At 33.9% G+C, this 15838-nt stretch overlaps 2 protein-coding genes across 2 annotated transcripts; one reads left to right on the plus strand and one right to left on the minus strand.

Annotated features, from left to right (window-relative positions):
• Positions 1–6752: 6752 nt before the first annotated feature.
• On the plus strand, positions 6753–11812 carry LOC110813396 (uncharacterized). The gene is made up of 7 exons (XM_022040503.2): positions 6753–6920; positions 7180–7496; positions 7914–8131; positions 9891–10152; positions 10265–10350; positions 10436–10527; positions 10929–11812. Exons 2-7 carry the CDS (start codon positions 7182–7184, stop codon positions 11159–11161), a joined length of 1206 nt encoding a protein of 401 aa, XP_021896195.2. The 5' UTR covers positions 6753–6920; positions 7180–7181; the 3' UTR covers positions 11162–11812.
• A 1054-nt stretch (positions 11813–12866) lies between these two features.
• LOC110813423 (putative glutamine amidotransferase GAT1_2.1) lies at positions 12867–15789 on the minus strand. Its single transcript, XM_022040546.2, has 4 exons — positions 15434–15789; positions 14230–14963; positions 13758–13964; positions 12867–13283 (listed from the first exon to the last, which is right to left on the minus strand). Exons 1-4 carry the CDS (start codon positions 15519–15521, stop codon positions 13044–13046), a joined length of 1269 nt encoding a protein of 422 aa, XP_021896238.1. The 5' UTR covers positions 15522–15789; the 3' UTR covers positions 12867–13043.
• Positions 15790–15838: the final 49 nt, after the last annotated feature.

The raw sequence follows: 15838 nt of genomic DNA on the forward strand, positions 1-15838 counted from the left end.
AGATGGTGACGATAAAATTATATAAATAAATTGAGAAATTAATTTTGACTTCTTAAAAAATTATATACGGCTGAAAAAATAATTAAAAAATAAAATTTTGGACCGTTGAATTTTAACAAATTAAAAAAAGGAAAATTACCAAAATGGGTCCATTTTACGAAAAATATTTAATGTGGTTACTACTTATGGAGAAATTTAACAATTATGGATTTTTAGATTAACACAATATAACTTCACATTTATGGAAATTATAATTATAATAACACTTATTATATTTTTAAATTAAAAATATATATATAGAAAAAATAGACTTAATTTTCATATAAAATATTGTATTGAGTATATAAATTATAACTAAATCCTAAGATATTAAATAATTACTATTTAAATATATTTTTAAAAAGTATATAATATACCAACAAATATGGAAATTAGGAGGCCACGGCTAATCAATCGGACTCACTTGCACACATTTTTAGGGCTTGGATTATAATTAGCCACAAAGACAATTGTTAATTTGGGCCTATGAAAAAATTTGGGTCTTTCTAAAATTTGTTCATAATTCATTTTTTTTATTTTATTATAACGTAATATATATTAATCTTGTTCTATATAATATTTATATACAATTTAACGTAAATAACCACGGAATTAAAACCCATCGGTTCATTGTTAGGTTTTCTTTGCTCTAATACGAACTCTTTTTTTCCACGAGCGCTTAATTCTTTAAAGTTCGTAAAGGCCCAACTAAGTAATCCATTGAATTTTAACACGAAAAATAGTAGGTTTTGAAATATCAAATTCTATTAGAGAATCTCGAGTCCTCGAAGACTTTCATATTTCTCGAATTTTTTTTTATTATCGTGAGCAATTTATTTAATTAAATAAATATAGAGGATCTCCTTAAAAAGTTTAATATTTGAAGAAAAAAAAATTATGTTGATAATAATAAATAATAAAGTTAGGGAAATGTTGTGTGGACCCGCGGTGTAGTATAAATATGCATGTGAAAATTTGTGGCGGAGAATGAAGAGTTGTGGACCTAGTTTTTCAATGTAGGGAAGAATATTGGATATGCATATACATATATATATATATATGTATAAGTACTTTCTTACTTTTTAATTAAAAAATATATTAATTTTTAACTCGTTATAATTATCTGAATCAAAATATATATTATTTTTTTATTAAAAAATATTTATTAAAAAATTAATTAAATTTAATTACTGTAATTTTACTAACATAATAATAAATTAAATTTTTTATCTTACGAAATAAAATAGTATAATAATTTAAAAAAAAGAAGGCATACTAGTGGCCAATAATGAAAGTGAATTATGATAGCTATATATATATAATAATAATAATATATGTGAGAGAATAATGCTTAGTGTTGAGAGCATATGCCAAACTTGTGAATATGGATGAAAAATATATTTTATTATTTATTATTAATGTTTGTTTAACCATTAATTTTATATTAATTTTTTTAAAAAAATTTGTAATTAGGAATTTATACAAAATATTTTTATTATTTTAATATTTATTATTATTAATTTTTTATTAATATATATGTTTCGTTCTATATTTATCTCTAACAATAATTTATTTAAAATAAAAATAATTATGTAATGTTTTTTAATTAATTATCAAATGATTCTTAACTTATATGATTGAATACCAAAGCTTTATATGTAACACCCGGGAATTGGAAGAGGAAAAAAAAAAAAAAAGTCACGTCAGCAGCCACGTCAGCAGACCCAGTCAGCAGTCCCGGCCAACCAGGACCTGTCGCGTGGCAAAATCACATCGACCGGGGACGGGCCACGTTGGCGATCTGCGTACGCGCGATCGGACGGCCCAGATCAAGCGTGCGTACGGACGACCAAGATGAAATCACACAGACGGTCCAGATTAAAACAAAATGGACGGCCGAGATCAAAAGGCAAAAGGGTATAAATAGAACCCCCACACCAGACCACAAAAACCCTAGCCGCCTGCCCTCGCCGGAGAAGACGAACCAGACGCCGGAGACGCCGGTCGTCGCCACCCGCCACCGCACCGGGGAGATTTCCGACCGCCAATCGAGGTAAATTTCATACCCCGACTCGTTTTTCCACGCTGATTTCCCCTGTGGCCAAATCGGAGCCAAAATCCCGGCCAAACGGTCGGAAAAATACGGCCGAAATCCAGCGGCGCCGCCGCGCCCCTTCTCGATTTTTGCCTCCGATGAGGCCCTTCCCGGCCTCCGTTTGATGCAATTTTTATATCACCGTGATTACCATTCTTTTCTCTACAGGTTGATCGGAGCCGAATCACCAAAACACGAACTTCACCGGAGAGCCGCCGCACCCGAGAGCACCGCTGCCGGTAAGCTTCGGTTTTTCGTAATTTTTTGGCCCCCCGATGGCCCTAGGGTTGTTTTATCGCAAGGATCGATGCAAGTGTGCCGGAATTGCGATGTTGGCCAAAAAGGGGCCCTGGGCCTAATTTGTGATTTTTTTTGGAACACGTGCAGGTACCAGTAGTGCGTTTCAGTTCATCGGAAAAAATTCAGGGAAAATTAGGGATAGCCTGTAGGCGCACCGTGAAGCCGTGTTCGGACCCCGAAACGAGTAAGGACCCATCACCCTATTTCCTATCACGGTATTAAAGTTCAATAAATGATAAAACGGTATTTCATGAATCAACGAATGTGTGAAATTGCTTAAGGTCGCGAATGGAGCCCGAGTCTAGTGTGTTTGTCGGTTAACTGTTATTTGGCCTGTTTTACAGTTTTAAATGCAGTATGAGGTTTGATGTTTTCATTTTATAATTTCGTGTGCATATTTTACTGTTTTACTGATTATGGATTGAATAACTGGGATATTGATGTTGTATGTTGTCTGTTTGGCATAAATTACCGTTTTGTTTGTTTGCATGTGGATTGATGATGCTGACTGAAGGAAAAGAGAATGAAAGATTATGTAAATGGGTAATTATATAATGTGGTCAGCCTGACTAAATATCCTGGGAGATGGTGGACGGATCGGGTCCGTATGGAACCCTATCGGGATGGTGGTCTCCCATACCGGACGGGGTATGGAGCTCTTATGTGTTTTGGCGCCCATACCGGACGGGGTATGGGGACGGCCCGCTTCACCCTCATACCAGACGGGGTAATGAGGTTTATAGTTTTGGCGCCCATACCGGACGGGGTATGGGGACGGCCCTAGAATCTGATTTCAAGTGTTAAGGGTTAACGGGTAACGGGACCCCTATGGATCCCCATGGATACTAGTGGGCTGGTAAATGAGGAAAATATGTTGTGTAACGATTGAATTACAAAAGGCTTGATAAGTATTATGTTATACAGTTCATATATGATTTCATGATGATGATAATGTTATTACTTTCGTATACTGTTTTATGGATTTCACCGAGGTAAGTGGATGGTGAAGGATTTATTATTGATAAAAGAATTTGTTGTAAATTATGCTCAATTGGTCTTTTTGTATTTTCTACCCACCTTTACCTCCGTGACGGTGAGATATCGTGATGTCTTTACTGGGTTAGTGTAGTTCATTCCTTATTTAATCATTTCAGATCAGGAAGACATCGTTCCCGAGCCGGTTCCGCAGGAGGACGACGAATGGGACGCCTAAAGACTCCATAATCATATTCGTAGCTTTTACTTTCAAGTTTCTCCTTTAGGTAGTTTGATATTTTATATTTTGTGAGCACGTTTTTTGTTTTAGTATAAGGGATGTTAATCGAATTTTTGACTTCGCTTCCGCATTTGATATTTTTAATATATTTCATTTTAAATTTCCGGGGCCGTTACATTATATATATATATATATATATATTGAAGGAACAACAAAATTCAAACTTGGAGGAAAGGTAATATTGCCTTTTGAGTTAAAATGAACTTTCATTTTTAGACAGAAAAAAAAAAAATTTAAAAATAAAATAAAAATAAATTTAGGGTAAATTTCATTTTATTTTTCTTATATTACACAATTTTTTTTTTTAATTTAAGGGAAAAACTATTATATAATATTTTATAACAATGGTTTTTTCTTTTTTTTTTTATTTAATTAATTTTTTATTTATTTATTTTTGAAGTATTTAAGTGATAAATTGGTGTATTTTGAATATTAAAAAAAAATATATATTATAAATTAGTAGAATTTTCACTAAATAAAATAGTGATTGATCAAGGTGTATAATAATTTATATACTTATATTTAATTTTGAAAAAAATGAGATTATTTAAATATAATGCATTAAAATGTAAAAGAGAAATCGAGAAACTTAAAAAGTCAACAACCCTACGTTGACCACAGGTAGGCGAAATTGAAAGGGATTTTCAGTCAACGTGATTGGATCTAGTGGAATTAGCTTTCACCAACTAATTAAATAATTATTTAATTAATAAATTATTTTGGGTTTGCAACTTTAGGAAAAATATAATATATCTCGTTTTATAAATATATATTTTTTCTTTTTACAAACATACCAAAATCTAACGTGATACACATGACATAACCATCTTTAATAATAATAAATCACGTATTAGTTAAAATTTGTGTGTTTTATTTTAAATTACGAGTTAAAATTTTATTAAAAAATGTAAAAATTATTATTTTTAATATGTAAGTTATTGCGTTTATATACAAATAAATATTTTATTAGGGGTAAATTCTCATAATTAAAATAATAAATACGAGTTAAAATTTGATTTATTATTTTAATAATTAAGATAATAATATTTCGCGTTTGAATATTATTAATTTAAATATTATTTAATTTATTAGTATATAATTTTTATAATATATATATTGAAAAGTGATATACACGAACATGATCTCCGCTTAAAAAAAAAATAAACAACCATTAAAAAAGCAAAATGGAAATAATATTATTATTTGAGGGGCAAAAGAAATCGGGACTTAAGAAAATTAAAATAAAAAAAAAAAACATTAAATTCTGCACCTGCTGCTAATTTCAGTAATTTACATTTAAATACTTGTTTAATTATAATAATCATCGTATTAGTGAACAAATAAAAAGTAATTAAACCTTAAACATGCACGTGACGGCATTTGCAGGTTCTCTTCATCGGCTCGCCTCTTCGCTTTTTAAGAATTAAAAAAACAAAAGATAATTATAATTTATATTGTAAGTTTTTTAAAAATATTATTAAAATTTATATTTATTAAAAATATTTTTAATTAAAAGTTATTTAGTGTTTGATATTATTAATTGTGAAAATAATTTATTTTAAATAAATATGAGATTATTTAATGAAATTAATTTCTGAAATTTTAAGGGTCAATTTTAATAAAATTAAAATTATTTTTTATGATTTAAAATTTATCACTTTGGCTATCGTAAAAAATAAGTTGTATTTTACTTGTCTTAGTCATAAAAATATTTTAAAATATAAAAATTAAATGGACTCATTTTACATCAAAATATTAGATATCTAATATATATACATAAAATTCAAAATTTTAAACTAATTATAAACTATTTACTATATAAGTGATCAAACTAGATCATGTACATAAGTTTTAGCAAAAAAATTTTACTAAACGAAAAATTTAAACTGCTACTTCAAGTAAACGTTTTCCTTTTACACGATGATTCCACATTTCTTACGTGAATGCGACATAGATTGAAATTATCAAATATGCTACGAAATGTATCACAAAGCATAATAAAAATAGTTATCTATATCGTTTATCGCATAATTTAAAGTTTATATTTTTTTTACGCATATGTATGCTTTCAGTGTTTTTATCCCGAATCTCTTTCCTCAGCTTTCGAGCCCCTTTCTACACAATCTCTTGCTGTCTTTTCTCGGAGGACGGGTTTTTCTCCTTTTCGAGCCGAGTCTTTTGAAATTGTCTTTCATGTGAGACTTCGCCTTAAGAACTAGGGCGGAGCCCGTTCCTCGCTCAAGTTTTGTCTCTTTCTTGACCCGCTGCCGGCTAACCGTGGCCCTACTCCTTTCATGCCTCACCCCAAAGACATCCACACATCTGTTAGGGGATTCTATTCGTGTTTTGATTTATTATAGACGATAAATATATATTTGAAAAATAATTAAATATTGTGACTAATATAATTAAAAATATTTATAGTTAAATTAATTTATTCATTACAATTTAACTAATATTTAAATAAAATATAAAAAATAATGTAATAAATATTTTTTAAAACTCAAAAATCAGTCTTACAAGATGTTAGGTGTTGTAAAACGGACACTTGTAAGACAAGAGCACACGGCGTGTGTCTGTAACTTGAGAAGCGCGTCTACCCACGCTCACGCCCGCTGCGAGTGAAGAAAAGAGGGAACACAATTTATTAGTAATTCGAAATTCCTCGAGACAATCGACTGAGATAAGAAAAAGACACGCTTCCCATCCCTCAACTCTCAAATCCAACCGTCCACGTGTCCCGTCGTACACTCCGTTGGCACGCGTCATCGCTTCTTGATCATCACTCCTTTTAATTCCCTAACAACACCTCGTCCTCCAATCACACCTTCGTAGAACTCTCTTCGCTTCCTGACCAACGCCACTTAACTCTCTAGCCATTGATTCTGCCACTCTCGTTTATTATAAGCGCACTCCTCCAACTCTCCGGCAACAGTCGATTTTTTTTTTTTAATTTATATAATTATAATTTGAAATAAAAAATAAAATAAAATAAAATAAGCTTAAAAAATAAATTATTTCCCTTCCGTCTCTACTCATCCATTTATTTCAGTCTGATTTGGCCCACGTCTTCCCTTCCCTTTCCCTTCTCTCACGTTGCTTCATTTTCTTTTCAACCTCCAAAATTCGCTTATATTTACCCTTTTGCCCTCGCAATTTCCTTTAGATTCGTTCCTGATTCCTCTGCAATCTTCAGAGGCTCCATTGCAGGTTTCAATCTCCCTTAGGGTTTTCTCGCAGCAGGTTTTTTAATCCAGTTTCTGTGATCGGATTAACTTTTATCTGAATCTCATTTTTCTCGTATATCGACGTTATTCTCAGCCGATTGGATAGTTGTCACAGTACTTGTATATAAGATATATATATATATATATAAGCAAAGTAGCTGCTTCTTTTTTTTTTTTTTTTCCTTTTGCTCGTCTTTTTCCCCTCATCTTCTTGTTCGGGGTGGTTTTTCATTCGGCTGTAGAGATGTTGGGGGCAGGATTGCAGTTAACGCGAGGACGCGGCGATGATAGGTTTTATAATTCGGCGAAGGCTCGGAGGGCAAACCAGAATCAGCGTACTGGTGATCAACTGCGGAGAGCTCAGAGCGATGTAACGGCGAGTCAATCTCCGTCTCCGAAGGTTGCGGTAAACCGGGAGCCGGAGAACAGGACTAGGTCGGAGGAGCAGCCAAAACCGGTTGCCATCCCAGTCTATGAACCAGTTGTATCGCCTTTGAGTAATTTGGAGCGGTTTTTGGAGTCGATCACGCCATCGGTGCCGGCTCAGTACTTGTCGAAGGTCCGATGAATTTTTATATTTTGATTCACTTTGATCATTTAGGTCAAAGCTTTTCTATTTGCTTCAAAGGAATTTGCAGAAGCAACTACTTTTTTTAAAATTTTTTTTCTTTTAGTTTGAAAACAAGCATTGAATATTGTAGAAACGCAAATGAGAAGAATAAATGAAAGATGTGAAGGACGTGAAAACTAATTTAGCTTAGCTTCTTTAGTCATTAATTAATAAAATAAATTTTTCCTAGGAAAAATTTATTTTACTAGCGAAAAATTTATTTTATTAATTAATGACTAAAGAAGTGAAAAATTTACTCGAATAGCAAAAGTTCTACGTTGTAAAAGCTCAATTATAGTTGGTTTTCTAATATTTTGATATGATTTTTAATTAACATGTTTTGCTGGATTTTCATTGTTTGAACAGACAACTATTCGAGGTTGGAGGACATGTGATGTGGAATTTCAGCCTTACTTTGTGCTGGGTGATTTGTGGGAGTCATTCAAGGAGTGGAGTGCCTATGGCGCAGGGGTGCCACTAGTTTTGAATGACAGCGATTGCGTAGTTCAGTATTATGTCCCATACTTGTCTGGCATTCAAATATATGGTGACACCCATTCTATGAAGTCGTCTCTTAAGTCAAGGTAAACTTGCTATTACGGTAGAAATTTGTTGGCCTTGTTGATTCTTAATTTTCTCTTTGAGGGGCTAGTCAGGGCTTATTTGGTCCATTTAGTGTGCTATTTAGTAATTATTCTTATGCAAATAACGTCTATTCTTCTTTTGTGGGATTGTATTCCTTCTGGTTTACATCAAAATCTTGGATCTGTAGTTTATCTTAAGTAACTTGTTTTTATTAAAACATGGGAAGACATCAACCCAAACTATATGACTGTACCATAGTTTGTTATAAAATAGTGTATACCAGTTTATCTTGTTAATTCAAAAGGAATTTAGCAGTTTGGTGTGTGTGCTTTTCATGCTTTGGCTAACGCTTTGTTGTTGGCTACTAGGTAGAAGTCAATGACTACTCCTCTGAAGTAGAGAAGGAGTTTACTCCACAGTAGCTTATGAGATTGCATCATGATGTTCCCCTAGGAATTCATTGTGATTGATCAGTGTTTTAATTGGATTTTTAACATGTTTTTACTAGACCCGATCAAGCAATTCCAAATCATTATTATTTTTATCTTTGGTTTGTTTTCTGGTGAGTGAGTAATATTGTGCATGATTTCTACACGAATATTAATATTTTCAAATAATTTTTACTTGGTTTCCAAATGAGTTGGGTGGCTTTAAGGCTGCTGGGGCATGGCATTGTACTGTAAGATAGATTTTTTTTCCTTTGGTTGGCAGGAGCAATGTTTTCCCATCTCATTCTTATTCTTATTACTTATTCTTATTATAGTGTTATCTGAGTGTCACTTCTTTTAGGATCCCTCCTTTGATGATTGATTCTCTTTTATTTTCCTTTTCTTTCACTGCTCTTGGCATTTAAATTTTGTCTATGGACTGATGTACTTTCTTTATGGAAAGCATGATGAGCAAATTCCATGATAGTTGCATCATGTAAAATATTGTCAACTCCTCTGATAACAAAAATTTCTGATATTTGTTGGGGCAAGAGCTCGAAAATAAGGATAAATGTCATTCTCTTTTTGCTCGAAGGCTCTCCACTTGCCTAACATGCTTTGGAGGAAAAGATGAAGGGTTGGGGTGTTGGTGTGGTTATAGTTTCTTTAATGCATGTTTTTTCCTTCCTTTAATATCTGAAGTCCTATATTTTGCTTGTGAGAAGGTTCTTTTTTGGGGCTTTTTTGAAAAGTATATTATTTCTCTTGCTGAGTTGTTTCCACTAAAATAGCTAAATCCATTACTCATCATAACCAAACTGACTTGATGTGTTTAAATTGAAGTAAGCTGCAAACATCACATATTAAGTTGGTCTGTTAACTTTTTGTTTTCTTAGAACTGGCTGAGGTAGGTTCATTGATACCATTAGAGTGAGGCTTAGGCTGCATTTGATTCATTTTTCATTCAATTTCTAGTAATTTCCTTATTATAATTCTAAGATTTATGAGCAGAACATTCTTTTACCCCCACCTTGAATTATTCAACTTTTATTTATATATCTTAAGACTAATGTAAGAACTAGAACTAAGAATTGACCAGGAACTGAATTAGAAATTGACCAAATGCAGCATTGATGTACTTCAATTTTTTTGGCATTGATTATGATGTTCTTGCCAAGGGGATATCATAGGTTCTATGATAACCCTTGTAATTGTTAGTGTTCCTCACTCTTATAATTATTTTTCTATTATGGTTGTCATATTATTTTCTAGTTTAGAATATTATTCTTTTGTTTCAGCATCTCAAAACTGAGCTTCTCTTGTATCATAGGCGGCCAGGGGAAGAGAGTGACAGTGATTTTAGGGACTCTAGTAGTGATGGAAGCAGTGATTGTGAGCCTGAAAGAGGAATGAGTTACTCAAGGGAACAAATATCTCTCAGGATGGATAGGATGTCTTTGAGAGACCAGCATGCTGGATTGCAAGAAGACTTCTCTGGTGATGAGGGGGAATCCTTAAATGCTCAAGGTCGTCTGATATTTGAGTATCTTGAGAGGGATCCTCCTTATAGTCGGGAACCTTTAGCTGACAAGGCTAGTACTTTTCTTTTAAGTCTTCTGATCGAATTTGTCATGATTAGATCTGCATATGGCTCATTTCTCTCTCCTTCCATTGGGTTGTCTTCTAAAATTATTCTGGTTACAGATATTGGATCTTGCTTTTCGGTTTCCTGAACTGAAAACCCTAAGAAGTTGCGATCTACTTGCCTCCAGCTGGATTTCTGTTGCCTGGTATCATCAAATAAGCATCATTTCCCTTTTTTTTTCTTTCATGTGTATGCATCTATGACTTATGATTCCCTTCGCGATTGTGTAGGTATCCAATTTACAGAATACCAACAGGACCAACATTGAAAGATCTGGATGCTTGCTTTTTAACGTATCATTCACTTCATACTCCAGTGGGAGGTAATAATTTTGTATTTGTGGGTGTGTTTTTGTTTTATTCTTTTGATTGGTAGAAAGATTTGTACAAATTCCTGATAATATCCTATAGTCCTACATGTTACCATCGGCTAGCCATGTATATGTTTATTTATTTTTTATATAAGTACAATTTCTTCATTTTGCAGCCAAATTATTCTCGAATAATGGAGTGTGTGGGGAGTTGATAGGGAAGGCTGCCTTTAGGTTTGGAGGGGGGGGGGGACTTTGGTGCTTGGTTGTCTTGATTATGTACTAATTTGTGTAGTTATTGTTATTTTCGTTGTCTTCTCAAGAAGAATATTAGCATTATTATTGCTAGGTAGCTGGAAATAATGCTTAGCTGTTGTCAAGTCACATAGTATAATGTAGATTTTCACTTGCAGCCACACGAGATGCACATGCTCCGGTAGTGACTTGCCGCAGTGAGATGGATGGTGTTCCTAAGGTTTCATTAACTGTTTTTGGCCTTGCTTCATACAAGTTCAAGGGTTCTGTGTGGATGCATAATGGTGGATGTGAGCGACAGATATCAAACTCCCTCTTGCAAGCTGCTGACAAGTGGTTAAGATTGCGTCAAGTCAATCACCCAGATTTCATGTTTTTCTGCCGTCGGTGATACTATGATGATGACGATGATGCCGTCGGTGATACTATGATGATGACGATAACCATTTTGAAGTGAAGTGCAGTTATTTATTGGTTGGCTGCTCACTTGTTAAAATTCCCTGGTTTTGTTGGAGATGAAGATTGCAACAAATTGTGGGGTAAGTTTATAAGTTATTATGGAAAAAAAACAACAAAGAGTCCAAAAAGAAGGAAAAAAGAACACCTTTTTGGTTTGGAAGGGAAGGTCATATGCAGTAAGTGGCTCAAGAGAACAAGAAAAAAAAGATAAGACTTTGAAAAAGCTGCTGTAAGGCTTAGCTGATCCAAATAGGTAAAAAGGTGCATCGGCATTTGCTGTTATTATAAGCAACTTTTATCTTGCTAGTTCCATCTTCTTTGTCTTAAAGTTGGAGTATTTGACTAGAAGCAGGCTCTTTTTTCTGTCCTGATGATGAAATATTTAGATACGTGCTATCGTATTTATAATCTTCTTCTTACTATTATGTATGCAAGAGGATTTTGATAGGGAAGGTGGTGTAAGTGTCAGGTTTGATCTACCCCAGATGTGTACTTCGATGCTAACTGTTAATGTTCTTTAATAACTTGATCATCTGGAGATGTGTTAGAAGTATTGATAAAAAGAACTGATTGTTTAGGTTAATGGCTTCTTCCTATTATTTTTCTTTATTATTGTTGATTGCTTGTTTATGACTTGTAGACTTTTAACTTTATTAATAATTCGGTATATATATACCTTGCAGACTTGAAGTTACTTATGTCATGTTGCAAATGGATTTTGATATTGATATACCATGATGTTGATTTTTTTGGATGCAGACGCGTATTCTTCTTCGTCAACTTCGTAAAATATATTGGTTGAAATGTCCTCTATTTCGTTGGTATATTTCCATCGAAGATTTTGGATTTGAATTATTTGATGGTATTTTTCTACATGATAAGGATTTGTGGTGGGTGTGAAGTTACTTGACACTCGATCATATGATTTTGAATTTGATGGTATTCACCATACAATGGGGTTTGGTTTGGTGCTTAACACTCCACTAGTGTTCAATTTACAGAGCTTCATTTCTTTCGCAAATAAAATATAGTCTCCACGCGAACAAACTCATCTCGAGTAGATTTGGGTTGCTTGATCTTTCAGGAAGAGTGTTTACATATTGGGGTCGAAACCAAAAAATGGTGGTTTTAAATAATTCAACACCTTAAACCGGAATATAATTGAATGCAACTCATGGTTTGACACTTAAATACATCTTAATCAGAGCACGGTTTTAAACTCGAGCACGACCTATATATGATATTAGCTCGGTAAAGATTCTTAGCACGGTACTACTCAATCATGAGAGCTAGTCTCGAACTTATTTTTATACAAAATTAATTTGAAATCACAAAGTGTTATAGTAATTGATATTTTATGAAGTAGTTCTTTCATATTTTGATGGTATTGTATCAATTGACACTCGTTAAGTAGGATTAATATCCACTTGTGATCGGAAAAACCAATCACGAAGACTAGTCTTAATCTATTATTCTTCCGTAAAAACATTCGGAACCAAACAGTGATATGGTAGATCATGTATTAGAAAGCAATTCTTCTCTTAACAATTTACCTAGGGCTATAGATTCACCAAAAACTCTTTTTTCTACAATTTGATATAAATCATGACTTGTCAAATACCAACACCAAAACTATCTAAAATTGTAAAGAATGATACTAAGGAGATAATTATTACTGAAATTATACAAGATTAATACAATGCATCAAAAGACCAGGAAGTAAAAGAAACCAACCGGCCCATTGTTGCCTCATGTAAGTACAAACATATACATAGACCAAGATTGAAGAAACCGGGGAAGTTTAATTTGATCCATTAATCACATATGTTTTGAAGCTTTCTATCTATTGCCTCTGAACATATCTGAGTCATCATGTGGTAGAAAGACAAGAGTTCAGAGAGTTGGGCAACAGACATTTTCCCCATTATTGCTCTTGCTGTTCTCTCCTTCTCCTCGATCACCTTCAATCTTTTCATATACTCAGAAGCATTCCTCACTGTTGCCCCCATTTGCTTCAACCTCTTCTCTTGTTGCAGACTAAGTACTGTATTTGCCTGCAGTATATATATATATATCATATGTATATCCAATCACAACTATAATTTGAACCAAATTCTCGAGTCATTCTAAACTGAGTTTGACCAAATCTGAGCAGTCTGGACAAAATTCACTTCAATTTGGTACATGAGTCTATACTTCAGTTTTTGTTCTCTGAGTTCATATATGGTTCTAGCTAAAAACATATACACTACTCCGATACGAGCATGGTTGTTTTGTTTTTAACAATCATTTTTAAGTATAATAAGCCTAATTCATTTCTAAATCTAGTTAAAATCATGTCACGGGATTAAGAGATTCGTTAAAATAAAACAAAGAAGGGACTGATATCAAGTGACTAGAAGATTCACCAAAAAAAAAAGAATTTACAACCCAACTTCAAAGCAATCGAGTACTCTTTTTTACCTGTCACTGGACCTTTAGACTTAAACTGAGAAACATGGACCTGAAATTAATTTTGTTTAGCTAACCTCTAGAAATTCTGCTCCAACTTCTAGCTCAGATTCATGGCCTGCAGTCATTCCCTCCCCCGAACAGTACATGTTTTTTGCAATAGAAAAACTTCGAACAATTGTTTCCCTCTTCATTTCCATTTCTTGATTAAGCTTCGAAGTCTTTGGCACTTGAGTTGAGGAACTAAGCTTCTTCTTATAAGCAATCACAGCTTTCACAAATTCCTGCACATCAACAATCAAACAACTCTTTCTTCTTTATAATTCTGTCTACCAGAACATGCCTCTCAAGAGCTTATAGCAGTTCCTAATAGATTACTATAATCATAGCTATAAATACCCATAATAGTATTAGCATAATTTTGCTAGTAAATGTAGTAGAACTAGTTACAAGTTTGAAACTCAATCTTGCTCACATCCGAATGGAGGTACTAACTTATAAGTTGTGTATAATTGAATTAAGAAAAATATAAGAATAGAATCATTCTACCTGATATGCTGCTGGACATCCGGGATAATCAAAACTATTGGAAGCTGAATTGCACATTCGCTCTGGATGAAATTGGAGTCCCATGATGAATTTACCTTCTTGAGAATCATAAGCATCAGGGTCATAAAACCCTTCAATCAAACCATCAGGAGCAAATGCCATGGGCACAAACCTCTGAGCTAATCTTCTAACACCTTGATGATGATAACTATTTACCATAATTTCCATTTGATTTTCCTCCAAAGAATCCTTAAACCATTGATGTAAAGGTGTGTCCTTAACCACTCTCACCACATGCCTATGTCCATCATAGTTATCATAATCCATGTGGACTACTCTTTCCCCTTCCGAAGGGCAAGTTCTTGAAAGCTCTTTCTCCACATCTTGGTAAAGGGAACCCCCACAAGCAACGTTAAGGATTTGGGACCCTCTGCATATGCCTAAGTAAGGTACGTTTCTTTCTAGGCAAAGCTTTGCGAGTGCGAGCTCAATTGTGTCTTTTTCTCTGTCAATGACGGTATCACTTGAGTGGAGTTGCTTGATTTCTTCGAGCTCCTCTGGTGAAAAGCCGGAGCCTTCTGCATCATAAAGAGATGGGTCTATGTCTTCTCCTTCGCAAAGAAGAACTCCATGGATGGGCTGGAAGCTTTCCAATAGGGTGTCGACTCCACTTACTCGGGGAACAATCACGGGAACTGCTCCATACCTCACAATAAGATCAAGATGATATTCTCCTGCTCATGAAAATCAAAAGCATTTCCACTGTTAATTTTTCACAAAAGAAAAACGCATATAAAAGTCAGAAACACATTCATCCATGGCAATAACAAGAGAAACAGAAAACAAAGAAATTAAGCAAGTCTCTTCTGTACTGTTTTAGTCTAATCTTATTGTGGTTTCTCCATTAATTAGGTGAGATTGCTCCACTTCGTCAAAACCCAGAAAAATATAATGCCTTAATCTTTTCATACATACAAAATGTGCACACATACCCATAATATACAATATATATGTATACAAATAAAGGATCATGTTTGCCCAAACTCGTGAAATTATGTTCGTTCCTCAGTCTAGGGTGACGAATATGAATATACATAAAAATATAACATATACAGAACCGCCATTAAAAGGCCTACACGGATTCGGTATCTGCAAAAAGGTATTAGGGGAGAGAGAGAGAGAGAGAGAGAGAGAGAGAGCGAACCGACAAAATCTACGAACTTGTTCTTGCGGAGACATCGTCTGGAGACGATGAGAACCCTTGGAAGAATCATAGAAAGGTCTGACGCCATGCTTCTCTGCAACTATATATATGGATATGTATATATATTACAATATTTGCTACAAGGAGATCAAGAAAAATGATAATAAACCAAACAACCAGAATCAGAGAGAAACGGAGACGCCACAAAATCTTCAATTTATATTTCCGATTCTTATATAGACGCAGAAATAGATAACATACGTATATATATAGTGAAACGCAAATATAAATGCAGACTTTCTGAGGGGAGCTGATGGTGTGGACGGATGGGTTGCTTGGTTGATTGAGGTGAAAGCAAAAAACCTCAGAGTTTATATATAGAAGACGAAGCAGGGTCTAGGCGCC

This window comes from Carica papaya, chromosome 2 (genome assembly GCF_054855325.1).
Source record: "Carica papaya isolate Zhongbai chromosome 2, ASM5485532v1, whole genome shotgun sequence".
In the NCBI taxonomy this organism is placed as follows: Eukaryota; Viridiplantae; Streptophyta; class Magnoliopsida; order Brassicales; family Caricaceae; genus Carica; species Carica papaya.